This window comes from Salmo salar, chromosome ssa12 (genome assembly GCF_905237065.1).
Source record: "Salmo salar chromosome ssa12, Ssal_v3.1, whole genome shotgun sequence".
NCBI lineage: Eukaryota > Metazoa > Chordata > Actinopteri > Salmoniformes > Salmonidae > Salmo > Salmo salar.
In genome coordinates, this window is record NC_059453.1 from 6,990,573 (window position 1) to 7,007,500 (window position 16,928).

General features: G+C 43.8%; 1 protein-coding gene across 1 annotated transcript in view; it reads left to right on the forward strand.

Annotated features, from left to right (window-relative positions):
* LOC106593331 (protein sidekick-1) overlaps positions 1-16,928 on the forward strand; it is a 607,750-nt gene that overhangs the window by 403,484 nt on the left and 187,338 nt on the right. The window contains 1 exon segment of the mRNA XM_045692043.1: positions 15,994-16,096. Within this exon segment, the coding sequence (XP_045547999.1) occupies positions 15,994-16,096 (103 nt within the window).

The window sequence follows — 16,928 nt, forward strand, 5'->3', positions numbered from 1 at the left end:
TAACTGACCTCCTATCCCAGTCACATCTAATGGTACACTAACTGACCTCCTATCCCAGTCACATCTAATGGTACACTAACTGACCTCCTATCCCAGTCACATCTAATGGTACACTAACTGACCTCCTATCCCAGTCACATCTAATGGTACACTAACTGACCTCCTATCCCAGTCACATCTAATGGTAAACTAACTGACCTCCTATCCCAGTCACATCTAATGGTACACTAACTGACCTCCTATCCCAGTCACATCTAATGGTACACTAACTGACCTCCTATCCCAGTCACATCTAATGGTAAACTAACTGACCTCCTATCCCAGTCACATCTAATGGTACACTAACTGACCTCCTATCCCAGTCACATCTAATGGTACACTAACTGACCTCCTATCCCAGTCACATCTAATGGTACACTAACTGACCTCCTATCCCAGTCACATCTAATGGTACACTAACTGACCTCCTATCCCAGTCACATCTAATGGTACACTAACTGACCTCCTATCCCAGTCACATCTAATGGTACACTAACTGACCTCCTATCCCAGTCACATCTAATGGTACACTAACTGACCTCCTATCCCAGTCACATCTAATGGTAAACTAACTGACCTCCTATCCCAGTCACATCTAATGGTAAACTAACTGACCTCCTATCCCAGTCACATCTAATGGTAAACTAACTGACCTCCTATCCCAGTCACATCTAATGGTAAACTAACTGACCTCCTATCCCAGTCACATCTAATGGTACACTAACTGACCTCCTATCCCAGTCACATCTAATGGTACACTAACTGACCTCCTATCCCAGTCACATCTAATGGTAAACTAACTGACCTCCTATCCCAGTCACATCTAATGGTACACTAACTGACCTCCTATCCCAGTCACATCTAATGGTACACTAACTGACCTCCTATCCCAGTCACATCTAATGGTACACTAACTGACCTCCTATCCCAGTCACATCTAATGGTACACTAACTGACCTCCTATCCCAGTCACATCTAATGGTACACTAACTGACCTCCTATCCCAGTCACATCTAATGGTACACTAACTGACCTCCTATCCCAGTCACATCTAATGGTACACTAACTGACCTCCTATCCCAGTCACATCTAATGGTACACTAACTGACCTCCTATCCCAGTCACATCTAATGGTACACTAACTGACCTCATATCCCAGTCACATCTAATGGTACACTAACTGACCTCCTATCCCAGTCACATCTAATGGTAAACTAACTGACCTCCTATCCCAGTCACATCTAATGGTAAACTAACTGACCTCCTATCCCAGTCACATCTAATGGTAAACTAACTGACCTCCTATCCCAGTCACATCTAATGGTAAACTAACTGACCTCCCTATCCCAGTCACATCTAATGGTAAACTAACTGACCTCCTATCCCAGTCACATCTAATGGTAAACTAACTGACCTCCTATCCCAGTCACATCTAATGGTACACTAACTGACCTCCTATCCCAGTCACATCTAATGGTACACTAACTGACCTCCTATCCCAGTCACATCTAATGGTACACTAACTGACCTCCTATCCCAGTCACATCTAATGGTAAACTAACTGACCTCCTATCCCAGTCACATCTAATGGTAAACTAACTGACCTCCTATCCCAGTCACATCTAATGGTACACTAACTGACCTCCTATCCCAGTCACATCTAATGGTACACTAACTGACCTCCTATCCCAGTCACATCTAATGGTACACTAACTGACCTCCTATCCCAGTCACATCTAATGGTACACTAACTGACCTCCTATCCCAGTCACATCTAATGGTAAACTAACTGACCTCCTATCCCAGTCACATCTAATGGTAAACTAACTGACCTCCTATCCCAGTCACATCTAATGGTAAACTAACTGACCTCCTATCCCAGTCACATCTAATGGTACACTAACTGACCTCCTATCCCAGTCACATCTAATGGTACACTAACTGACCTCCTATCCCAGTCACATCTAATGGTAAACTAACTGACCTCCTATCCCAGTCACATCTAATGGTACACTAACTGACCTCCTATCCCAGTCACATCTAATGGTACACTAACTGACCTCCTATCCCAGTCACATCTAATGGTACACTAACTGACCTCCTATCCCAGTCACATCTAATGGTACACTAACTGACCTCCTATCCCAGTCACATCTAATGGTACACTAACTGACCTCCTATCCCAGTCACATCTAATGGTACACTAACTGACCTCCTATCCCAGTCACATCTAATGGTACACTAACTGACCTCCTATCCCAGTCACATCTAATGGTAAACTAACTGACCTCCTATCCCAGTCACATCTAATGGTACACTAACTGACCTCCTATCCCAGTCACATCTAATGGTAAACTAACTGACCTCCTATCCCAGTCACATCTAATGGTACACTAACTGACCTCCTATCCCAGTCACATCTAATGGTACACTAACTGACCTCCTATCCCAGTCACATCTAATGGTACACTAACTGACCTCCTATCCCAGTCACATCTAATGGTACACTAACTGACCTCCTATCCCAGTCACATCTAATGGTAAACTAACTGACCTCCTATCCCAGTCACATCTAATGGTACACTAACTGACCTCCTATCCCAGTCACATCTAATGGTACACTAACTGACCTCCTATCCCAGTCACATCTAATGGTACACTAACTGACCTCCTATCCCAGTCACATCTAATGGTACACTAACTGACCTCCTATCCCAGTCACATCTAATGGTAAACTAACTGACCTCCTATCCCAGTCACATCTAATGGTAAACTAACTGACCTCCTATCCCAGTCACATCTAATGGTACACTAACTGACCTCCTATCCCAGTCACATCTAATGGTACACTAACTGACCTCCTATCCCAGTCACATCTAATGGTACACTAACTGACCTCATATCCCAGTCACATCTAATGGTAAACTAACTGACCTCCTATCCCAGTCACATCTAATGGTAAACTAACTGACCTCCTATCCCAGTCACATCTAATGGTAAACTAACTGACCTCCTATCCCAGTCACATCTAATGGTAAACTAACTGACCTCCTATCCCAGTCACATCTAATGGTACACTAACTGACCTCCTATCCCAGTCACATCTAATGGTAAACTAACTGACCTCCTATCCCAGTCACATCTAATGGTACACTAACTGACCTCCTATCCCAGTCACATCTAATGTTAAACTAACTGACCTCCTATCCCAGTCACATCTAATGGTAAACTAACTGACCTCCTATCCCAGTCACATCTAATGGTACACTAACTGACCTCCTATCCCAGTCACATCTAATGGTACACTAACTGACCTCCTATCCCAGTCACATCTAATGGTACACTAACTGACCTCCTATCCCAGTCACATCTAATGGTACACTAACTGACCTCCTATCCCAGTCACATCTAATGGTACACTAACTGACCTCCTATCCCAGTCACATCTAATGGTACACTAACTGACCTCCTATCCCAGTCACATCTAATGGTACACTAACTGACCTCCTATCCCAGTCACATCTAATGGTACACTAACTGACCTCCTATCCCAGTCACATCTAATGGTACACTAACTGACCTCCTATCCCAGTCACATCTAATGGTAAACTAACTGACCTCCTATCCCAGTCACATCTAATGGTAAACTAACTGACCTCCTATCCCAGTCACATCTAATGGTAAACTAACTGACCTCCTATCCCAGTCACATCTAATGGTAAACTAACTGACCTCCTATCCCAGTCACATCTAATGGTAAACTAACTGACCTCCTATCCCAGTCACATCTAATGGTACACTAACTGACCTCCTATCCCAGTCACATCTAATGGTACACTAACTGACCTCCTATCCCAGTCACATCTAATGGTACACTAACTGACCTCCTATCCCAGTCACATCTAATGGTACACTAACTGACCTCCTATCCCAGTCACATCTAATGGTAAACTAACTGACCTCCTATCCCAGTCACATCTAATGGTACACTAACTGACCTCCTATCCCAGTCACATCTAATGGTACACTAACTGACCTCCTATCCCAGTCACATCTAATGGTACACTAACTGACCTCCTATCCCAGTCACATCTAATGGTACACTAACTGACCTCCTATCCCAGTCACATCTAATGGTAAACTAACTGACCTCCTATCCCAGTCACATCTAATGGTAAACTAACTGACCTCCTATCCCAGTCACATCTAATGGTACACTAACTGACCTCCTATCCCAGTCACATCTAATGGTAAACTAACTGACCTCCTATCCCAGTCACATCTAATGGTACACTAACTGACCTCCTATCCCAGTCACATCTAATGGTACACTAACTGACCTCCTATCCCAGTCACATCTAATGGTACACTAACTGACCTCATATCCCAGTCACATCTAATGGTAAACTAACTGACCTCCTATCCCAGTCACATCTAATGGTACACTAACTGACCTCCTATCCCAGTCACATCTAATGGTAAACTAACTGACCTCCTATCCCAGTCACATCTAATGGTACACTAACTGACCTCCTATCCCAGTCACATCTAATGGTACACTAACTGACCTCCTATCCCAGTCACATCTAATGTTAAACTAACTGACCTCCTATCCCAGTCACATCTAATGGTAAACTAACTGACCTCCTATCCCAGTCACATCTAATGGTACACTAACTGACCTCCTATCCCAGTCACATCTAATGGTACACTAACTGACCTCCTATCCCAGTCACATCTAATGGTACACTAACTGACCTCCTATCCCAGTCACATCTAATGGTACACTAACTGACCTCCTATCCCAGTCACATCTAATGGTACACTAACTGACCTCCTATCCCAGTCACATCTAATGGTACACTAACTGACCTCCTATCCCAGTCACATCTAATGGTACACTAACTGACCTCCTATCCCAGTCACATCTAATGGTACACTAACTGACCTCCTATCCCAGTCACATCTAATGGTACACTAACTGACCTCCTATCCCAGTCACATCTAATGGTAAACTAACTGACCTCCTATCCCAGTCACATCTAATGGTACACTAACTGACCTCCTATCCCAGTCACATCTAATGGTAAACTAACTGACCTCCTATCCCAGTCACATCTAATGGTACACTAACTGACCTCCTATCCCAGTCACATCTAATGGTAAACTAACTGACCTCCTATCCCAGTCACATCTAATGGTAAACTAACTGACCTCCTATCCCAGTCACATCTAATGGTACACTAACTGACCTCCTATCCCAGTCACATCTAATGGTACACTAACTGACCTCCTATCCCAGTCACATCTAATGGTACACTAACTGACCTCCTATCCCAGTCACATCTAATGGTACACTAACTGACCTCCTATCCCAGTCACATCTAATGGTAAACTAACTGACCTCCTATCCCAGTCACATCTAATGGTAAACTAACTGACCTCCTATCCCAGTCACATCTAATGGTACACTAACTGACCTCCTATCCCAGTCACATCTAATGGTACACTAACTGACCTCCTATCCCAGTCACATCTAATGGTACACTAACTGACCTCCTATCCCAGTCACATCTAATGGTACACTAACTGACCTCCTATCCCAGTCACATCTAATGGTACACTAACTGACCTCCTATCCCAGTCACATCTAATGGTACACTAACTGACCTCCTATCCCAGTCACATCTAATGGTACACTAACTGACCTCCTATCCCAGTCACATCTAATGGTACACTAACTGACCTCCTATCCCAGTCACATCTAATGGTACACTAACTGACCTCCTATCCCAGTCACATCTAATGGTAAACTAACTGACCTCCTATCCCAGTCACATCTAATGGTAAACTAACTGACCTCCTATCCCAGTCACATCTAATGGTAAACTAACTGACCTCCTATCCCAGTCACATCTAATGGTAAACTAACTGACCTCCTATCCCAGTCACATCTAATGGTAAACTAACTGACCTCCTATCCCAGTCACATCTAATGGTACACTAACTGACCTCCTATCCCAGTCACATCTAATGGTAAACTAACTGACCTCCTATCCCAGTCACATCTAATGGTACACTAACTGACCTCCTATCCCAGTCACATCTAATGGTACACTAACTGACCTCCTATCCCAGTCACATCTAATGGTACACTAACTGACCTCCTATCCCAGTCACATCTAATGGTACACTAACTGACCTCCTATCCCAGTCACATCTAATGGTACACTAACTGACCTCCTATCCCAGTCACATCTAATGGTACACTAACTGACCTCCTATCCCAGTCACATCTAATGGTAAACTAACTGACCTCCTATCCCAGTCACATCTAATGGTACACTAACTGACCTCCTATCCCAGTCACATCTAATGGTAAACTAACTGACCTCCTATCCCAGTCACATCTAATGGTAAACTAACTGACCTCCTATCCCAGTCACATCTAATGGTACACTAACTGACCTCCTATCCCAGTCACATCTAATGGTACACTAACTGACCTCCTATCCCAGTCACATCTAATGGTAAACTAACTGACCTCCTATCCCAGTCACATCTAATGGTACACTAACTGACCTCCTATCCCAGTCACATCTAATGGTACACTAACTGACCTCCTATCCCAGTCACATCTAATGGTACACTAACTGACCTCCTATCCCAGTCACATCTAATGGTACACTAACTGACCTCCTATCCCAGTCACATCTAATGGTACACTAACTGACCTCCTATCCCAGTCACATCTAATGGTACACTAACTGACCTCCTATCCCAGTCACATCTAATGGTACACTAACTGACCTCCTATCCCAGTCACATCTAATGGTACACTAACTGACCTCCTATCCCAGTCACATCTAATGGTAAACTAACTGACCTCCTATCCCAGTCACATCTAATGGTAAACTAACTGACCTCCCTATCCCAGTCACATCTAATGGTACACTAACTGACCTCCTATCCCAGTCACATCTAATGGTAAACTAACTGACCTCCTATCCCAGTCACATCTAATGGTACACTAACTGACCTCCTATCCCAGTCACATCTAATGGTACACTAACTGACCTCCTATCCCAGTCACATCTAATGGTACACTAACTGACCTCCTATCCCAGTCACATCTAATGGTAAACTAACTGACCTCCTATCCCAGTCACATCTAATGGTACACTAACTGACCTCCTATCCCAGTCACATCTAATGGTACACTAACTGACCTCCTATCCCAGTCACATCTAATGGTACACTAACTGACCTCCTATCCCAGTCACATCTAATGGTACACTAACTGACCTCCTATCCCAGTCACATCTAATGGTACACTAACTGACCTCCTATCCCAGTCACATCTAATGGTAAACTAACTGACCTCCTATCCCAGTCACATCTAATGGTACACTAACTGACCTCCTATCCCAGTCACATCTAATGGTACACTAACTGACCTCCTATCCCAGTCACATCTAATGGTACACTAACTGACCTCCTATCCCAGTCACATCTAATGGTACACTAACTGACCTCCTATCCCAGTCACATCTAATGGTACACTAACTGACCTCCTATCCCAGTCACATCTAATGGTACACTAACTGACCTCCTATCCCAGTCACATCTAATGGTACACTAACTGACCTCCTATCCCAGTCACATCTAATGGTACACTAACTGACCTCCTATCCCAGTCACATCTAATGGTACACTAACTGACCTCCTATCCCAGTCACATCTAATGGTAAACTAACTGACCTCCTATCCCAGTCACATCTAATGGTACACTAACTGACCTCCTATCCCAGTCACATCTAATGGTACACTAACTGACCTCCTATCCCAGTCACATCTAATGGTACACTAACTGACCTCCTATCCCAGTCACATCTAATGGTACACTAACTGACCTCCTATCCCAGTCACATCTAATGGTACACTAACTGACCTCCTATCCCAGTCACATCTAATGGTACACTAACTGACCTCCTATCCCAGTCACATCTAATGGTAAACTAACTGACCTCCTATCCCAGTCACATCTAATGGTACACTAACTGACCTCCTATCCCAGTCACATCTAATGGTACACTAACTGACCTCCTATCCCAGTCACATCTAATGGTACACTAACTGACCTCCTATCCCAGTCACATCTAATGGTACACTAACTGACCTCCTATCCCAGTCACATCTAATGGTACACTAACTGACCTCCTATCCCAGTCACATCTAATGGTAAACTAACTGACCTCCTATCCCAGTCACATCTAATGGTAAACTAACTGACCTCCTATCCCAGTCACATCTAATGGTACACTAACTGACCTCCTATCCCAGTCACATCTAATGGTAAACTAACTGACCTCCTATCCCAGTCACATCTAATGGTACACTAACTGACCTCCTATCCCAGTCACATCTAATGGTACACTAACTGACCTCCTATCCCAGTCACATCTAATGGTACACTAACTGACCTCCTATCCCAGTCACATCTAATGGTAAACTAACTGACCTCCTATCCCAGTCACATCTAATGGTACACTAACTGACCTCCTATCCCAGTCACATCTAATGGTACACTAACTGACCTCCTATCCCAGTCACATCTAATGGTAAACTAACTGACCTCCTATCCCAGTCACATCTAATGGTAAACTAACTGACCTCCTATCCCAGTCACATCTAATGGTACACTAACTGACCTCCTATCCCAGTCACATCTAATGGTACACTAACTGACCTCCTATCCCAGTCACATCTAATGGTACACTAACTGACCTCCTATCCCAGTCACATCTAATGGTACACTAACTGACCTCCTATCCCAGTCACATCTAATGGTAAACTAACTGACCTCCTATCCCAGTCACATCTAATGGTACACTAACTGACCTCCTATCCCAGTCACATCTAATGGTACACTAACTGACCTCCTATCCCAGTCACATCTAATGGTAAACTAACTGACCTCCTATCCCAGTCACATCTAATGGTACACTAACTGACCTCCTATCCCAGTCACATCTAATGGTACACTAACTGACCTCCTATCCCAGTCACATCTAATGGTAAACTAACTGACCTCCTATCCCAGTCACATCTAATGGTAAACTAACTGACCTCCTATCCCAGTCACATCTAATGGTACACTAACTGACCTCCTATCCCAGTCACATCTAATGGTACACTAACTGACCTCCTATCCCAGTCACATCTAATGGTAAACTAACTGACCTCCTATCCCAGTCACATCTAATGGTACACTAACTGACCTCCTATCCCAGTCACATCTAATGGTAAACTAACTGACCTCCTATCCCAGTCACATCTAATGGTAAACTAACTGACCTCCTATCCCAGTCACATCTAATGGTACACTAACTGACCTCCTATCCCAGTCACATCTAATGGTAAACTAACTGACCTCCTATCCCAGTCACATCTAATGGTACACTAACTGACCTCCTATCCCAGTCACATCTAATGGTACACTAACTGACCTCCTATCCCAGTCACATCTAATGGTACACTAACTGACCTCCTATCCCAGTCACATCTAATGGTACACTAACTGACCTCCTATCCCAGTCACATCTAATGGTACACTAACTGACCTCCCTATCCCAGTCACATCTAATGGTACACTAACTGACCTCCTATCCCAGTCACATCTAATGGTACACTAACTGACCTCCTATCCCAGTCACATCTAATGGTACACTAACTGACCTCCTATCCCAGTCACATCTAATGGTAAACTAACTGACCTCCTATCCCAGTCACATCTAATGGTACACTAACTGACCTCCTATCCCAGTCACATCTAATGGTAAACTAACTGACCTCCTATCCCAGTCACATCTAATGGTACACTAACTGACCTCCTATCCCAGTCACATCTAATGGTACACTAACTGACCTCCTATCCCAGTCACATCTAATGGTACACTAACTGACCTCCTATCCCAGTCACATCTAATGGTACACTAACTGACCTCCTATCCCAGTCACATCTAATGGTAAACTAACTGACCTCCTATCCCAGTCACATCTAATGGTACACTAACTGACCTCCTATCCCAGTCACATCTAATGGTACACTAACTGACCTCCTATCCCAGTCACATCTAATGGTAAACTAACTGACCTCCTATCCCAGTCACATCTAATGGTACACTAACTGACCTCCTATCCCAGTCACATCTAATGGTACACTAACTGACCTCCTATCCCAGTCACATCTAATGGTACACTAACTGACCTCCTATCCCAGTCACATCTAATGGTACACTAACTGACCTCCTATCCCAGTCACATCTAATGGTACACTAACTGACCTCCTATCCCAGTCACATCTAATGGTACACTAACTGACCTCCTATCCCAGTCACATCTAATGGTAAACTAACTGACCTCCTATCCCAGTCACATCTAATGGTACACTAACTGACCTCCTATCCCAGTCACATCTAATGGTAAACTAACTGACCTCCTATCCCAGTCACATCTAATGGTACACTAACTGACCTCCTATCCCAGTCACATCTAATGGTACACTAACTGACCTCCTATCCCAGTCACATCTAATGGTACACTAACTGACCTCCTATCCCAGTCACATCTAATGGTACACTAACTGACCTCCTATCCCAGTCACATCTAATGGTACACTAACTGACCTCCTATCCCAGTCACATCTAATGGTACACTAACTGACCTCCTATCCCAGTCACATCTAATGGTACACTAACTGACCTCCTATCCCAGTCACATCTAATGGTACACTAACTGACCTCCTATCCCAGTCACATCTAATGGTACACTAACTGACCTCCTATCCCAGTCACATCTAATGGTACACTAACTGACCTCCCTATCCCAGTCACATCTAATGGTACACTAACTGACCTCCTATCCCAGTCACATCTAATGGTACACTAACTGACCTCCTATCCCAGTCACATCTAATGGTACACTAACTGACCTCCTATCCCAGTCACATCTAATGGTAAACTAACTGACCTCCTATCCCAGTCACATCTAATGGTAAACTAACTGACCTCCTATCCCAGTCACATCTAATGGTACACTAACTGACCTCCTATCCCAGTCACATCTAATGGTACACTAACTGACCTCCTATCCCAGTCACATCTAATGGTACACTAACTGACCTCCTATCCCAGTCACATCTAATGGTACACTAACTGACCTCCTATCCCAGTCACATCTAATGGTACACTAACTGACCTCCTATCCCAGTCACATCTAATGGTACACTAACTGACCTCCTATCCCAGTCACATCTAATGGTACACTAACTGACCTCCTATCCCAGTCACATCTAATGGTACACTAACTGACCTCCTATCCCAGTCACATCTAATGGTAAACTAACTGACCTCCTATCCCAGTCACATCTAATGGTACACTAACTGACCTCCTATCCCAGTCACATCTAATGGTACACTAACTGACCTCCTATCCCAGTCACATCTAATGGTACACTAACTGACCTCCTATCCCAGTCACATCTAATGGTACACTAACTGACCTCCTATCCCAGTCACATCTAATGGTACACTAACTGACCTCCTATCCCAGTCACATCTAATGGTAAACTAACTGACCTCCTATCCCAGTCACATCTAATGGTACACTAACTGACCTCCTATCCCAGTCACATCTAATGGTACACTAACTGACCTCCTATCCCAGTCACATCTAATGGTACACTAACTGACCTCCTATCCCAGTCACATCTAATGGTACACTAACTGACCTCCTATCCCAGTCACATCTAATGGTACACTAACTGACCTCCTATCCCAGTCACATCTAATGGTACACTAACTGACCTCCTATCCCAGTCACATCTAATGGTACACTAACTGACCTCCTATCCCAGTCACATCTAATGGTACACTAACTGACCTCCTATCCCAGTCACATCTAATGGTACACTAACTGACCTCCTATCCCAGTCACATCTAATGGTACACTAACTGACCTCCTATCCCAGTCACATCTAATGGTACACTAACTGACCTCCTATCCCAGTCACATCTAATGGTAAACTAACTGACCTCCTATCCCAGTCACATCTAATGGTACACTAACTGACCTCCTATCCCAGTCACATCTAATGGTACACTAACTGACCTCCTATCCCAGTCACATCTAATGGTACACTAACTGACCTCCTATCCCAGTCACATCTAATGGTACACTAACTGACCTCCTATCCCAGTCACATCTAATGGTACACTAACTGACCTCCTATCCCAGTCACATCTAATGGTACACTAACTGACCTCCTATCCCAGTCACATCTAATGGTACACTAACTGACCTCCTATCCCAGTCACATCTAATGGTACACTAACTGACCTCCTATCCCAGTCACATCTAATGGTACACTAACTGACCTCCTATCCCAGTCACATCTAATGGTACACTAACTGACCTCCTATCCCAGTCACATCTAATGGTACACTAACTGACCTCCTATCCCAGTCACATCTAATGGTACACTAACTGACCTCCTATCCCAGTCACATCTAATGGTAAACTAACTGACCTCCTATCCCAGTCACATCTAATGGTACACTAACTGACCTCCTATCCCAGTCACATCTAATGGTAAACTAACTGACCTCCTATCCCAGTCACATCTAATGGTACACTAACTGACCTCCTATCCCAGTCACATCTAATGGTACACTAACTGACCTCCTATCCCAGTCACATCTAATGGTACACTAACTGACCTCCTATCCCAGTCACATCTAATGGTACACTAACTGACCTCCTATCCCAGTCACATCTAATGGTACACTAACTGACCTCCTATCCCAGTCACATCTAATGGTACACTAACTGACCTCCTATCCCAGTCACATCTAATGGTAAACTAACTGACCTCCTATCCCAGTCACATCTAATGGTACACTAACTGACCTCCTATCCCAGTCACATCTAATGGTACTACTAACTGACCTCCTATCCCAGTCACATCTAATGGTACACTAACTGACCTCCTATCCCAGTCACATCTAATGGTACACTAACTGACCTCCTATCCCAGTCACATCTAATGGTACACTAACTGACCTCCTATCCCAGTCACATCTAATGGTACACTAACTGACCTCCTATCCCAGTCACATCTAATGGTACACTAACTGACCTCCTATCCCAGTCACATCTAATGGTACACTAACTGACCTCCTATCCCAGTCACATCTAATGGTACACTAACTGACCTCCTATCCCAGTCACATCTAATGGTAAACTAACTGACCTCCTATCCCAGTCACATCTAATGGTAAACTAACTGACCTCCTATCCCAGTCACATCTAATGTTAAACTAACTGACCTCCTATCCCAGTCACATCTAATGGTACACTAACTGACCTCCTATCCCAGTCACATCTAATGGTACACTAACTGACCTCCTATCCCAGTCACATCTAATGGTACACTAACTGACCTCCTATCCCAGTCACATCTAATGGTACACTAACTGACCTCCTATCCCAGTCACATCTAATGGTACACTAACTGACCTCCTATCCCAGTCACATCTAATGGTACACTAACTGACCTCCTATCCCAGTCACATCTAATGGTACACTAACTGACCTCCTATCCCAGTCACATCTAATGGTACACTAACTGACCTCCTATCCCAGTCACATCTAATGGTACACTAACTGACCTCCTATCCCAGTCACATCTAATGGTACACTAACTGACCTCCTATCCCAGTCACATCTAATGGTAAACTAACTGACCTCCTATCCCAGTCACATCTAATGGTAAACTAACTGACCTCCTATCCCAGTCACATCTAATGGTACACTAACTGACCTCCTATCCCAGTCACATCTAATGGTAAACTAACTGACCTCCTATCCCAGTCACATCTAATGGTACACTAACTGACCTCCTATCCCAGTCACATCTAATGGTACACTAACTGACCTCCTATCCCAGTCACATCTAATGGTACACTAACTGACCTCCTATCCCAGTCACATCTAATGTTAAACTAACTGACCTCCTATCCCAGTCACATCTAATGGTAAACTAACTGACCTCCTATCCCAGTCACATCTAATGGTACACTAACTGACCTCCTATCCCAGTCACATCTAATGGTACACTAACTGACCTCCTATCCCAGTCACATCTAATGGTACACTAACTGACCTCCTATCCCAGTCACATCTAATGGTACACTAACTGACCTCCTATCCCAGTCACATCTAATGGTACACTAACTGACCTCCTATCCCAGTCACATCTAATGGTACACTAACTGACCTCCTATCCCAGTCACATCTAATGGTAAACTAACTGACCTCCTATCCCAGTCACATCTAATGGTACACTAACTGACCTCCTATCCCAGTCACATCTAATGGTACACTAACTGACCTCATATCCCAGTCACATCTAATGGTAAACTAACTGACCTCCTATCCCAGTCACATCTAATGGTAAACTAACTGACCTCCTATCCCAGTCACATCTAATGGTAAACTAACTGACCTCCTATCCCAGTCACATCTAATGGTAAACTAACTGACCTCCTATCCCAGTCACATCTAATGGTACACTAACTGACCTCCTATCCCAGTCACATCTAATGGTACACTAACTGACCTCCTATCCCAGTCACATCTAATGGTAAACTAACTGACCTCCTATCCCAGTCACATCTAATGGTAAACTAACTGACCTCCTATCCCAGTCACATCTAATGGTAAACTAACTGACCTCCTATCCCAGTCACATCTAATGGTACACTAACTGACAGCCTTTTCTGACACAAACAGTGTACAAACTCAAATCAAATCAAAATCAAATGTATTTATAAAGCCCTTCTTACATCAGCTGATATCTCAAAGTGCTGTACAGAAACCCAGCCTAAAACCACAAACAGCAAGCAATGCAGATGTAGAAGCACGGTGGCTAGGAAAAACTCCCTAGGAAAAACTCCCTAGAAAGGCCAAGACCTAGGAAGAAACCTAGAGAGGAACCAGGCTATGAGGGGTGGCCAATCCTCTTCTGGCTGTGCCGGGTGGAGATTATAACAGAACATGGCCAAGATGTTTAAATGTTCATAAATGACCAGCGTGGTGAAATAATAATTTTCACAGTTGTCGAGGGTGTAACAAGTCAGCACCTCAAGAGTAAGTGTCAGTTGGCTTTTTCATAGCCGATCAGTCAGAGTATCTCTACCGCTCCTGTTGTCTCTAGAGAGTTGAAAACAGCAGGTCTGGGACAGGTAGCACGCCCGGTGAACAGGTCAGGGTTCCAGCAGGTCTGGGACAGGTAGCACGTCCAGTGAACAGGTCAGGGTTCCAGCAGGTCTGGGACAGACAGCAGGTCTGGGACAGGTAGCACGTCCGGGGAACAGGTCAGGGTTCCATAGCCGCAGGCAGAACAGTTGAAACTGAAACTGACACCCTATTCTGACTCATGTAGTGTACAAACTGACACCCTATTCTGACACATGTAGTGTACAGACTGACACCCTATTCTGACACAAATAGTGTACAAACTGACACCCTATTCTGACACATATAGTGTACAAACTGACACCCTATTCTGACACATGTAGTGTACAAACTGACTCCCTATTCTGACACAAATAGTGTACAAACTGACACCCTATTCTGACACAAATAGTGTACAAACTGACACCCTATTCTGACACAAATAGTGTACAAATTGAAACTCTAGATCTCGCCAGCTTGTAGTTCAAAACCCCAGAAGTGACCTCTGGTTGGTTCAGCCATCCCTATGGGAGAAATGAATGGAGAATTAAGAGAGTTGGAATAAACACTGAAAATAAGGTGTGAGATCTTCTGCTTTGTTCTATGAGATAATATCATGATGATGATGACCCCCTAACCTCTAACCTCTCTCTGCAGTTCGTACATTTATCTCCGTCCCGCCGGTGGACCAGAGGGTCATCAAGGGAACCACGGCAACCCTGGACTGTAACGCTACACACGACCCCAGGGTCAACATCAGGTAGGGGAGGGTGTGTGTGTGTTAACATCAGGTAGGGGAGGGTGTGTGTTAACATCAGGTAGGGGAGGGTGTGTGTGTGTTAACATCAGGTAGGGGAGGGTGTGTGTGTGTGTTAACCTCTCTAGGGTAGGTGGCACCAAATCGTCCCACCTACGTAACAGCCAGTGTAATCCCGTGGCGCGTTATTCAAAAACCTCAAAAATGCAAAAACTTCAATTTTTCAAACATATGACTATTTTACACCATTTTAAAGACAAGACTCTCGTTAATCTAACCACACTGTCCGATTTCAAAAAGGCTTTACAACGAAAGCAAAACATTAGATTATGTCAGCAGAGTACCCAGCTACAAATAATCAGACACCCATTTTTCAAGCTAGCATATAATGTCACATAAACCCAAACCACAGCTAAATGCAGCACTAACCTTTGATGATCTTCATCAGATGACAACCCTAGGACATTATGTTATACAATACATGCATGTTTTGTTCAATCAAGTTCATATTTATATCAAAAACAGCTTTTACATTAGCATGTGACTAGCATGTGACTAGCATTCCCACCGAACACTGCCGGTGAATTTACTAAATTACTCACGATAAACGTTCACAAAAAGCATAACAATTATTTTAAGAATTATAGATACAGAACTCCTCTATGCACTCGATATGTCCGATTTTAAAATAGCTTTTCGGTGAAAGCACATTTTACAATATTCTCAGTAGATAGCCCGGCATCACAGGGCTAGCTATTTAGACACCCAGCAAGTTTAGCACTCACCAAAGTCAGATTTACTATAAGAAAAATGTTATTACCTTTGCTGTCTTCGT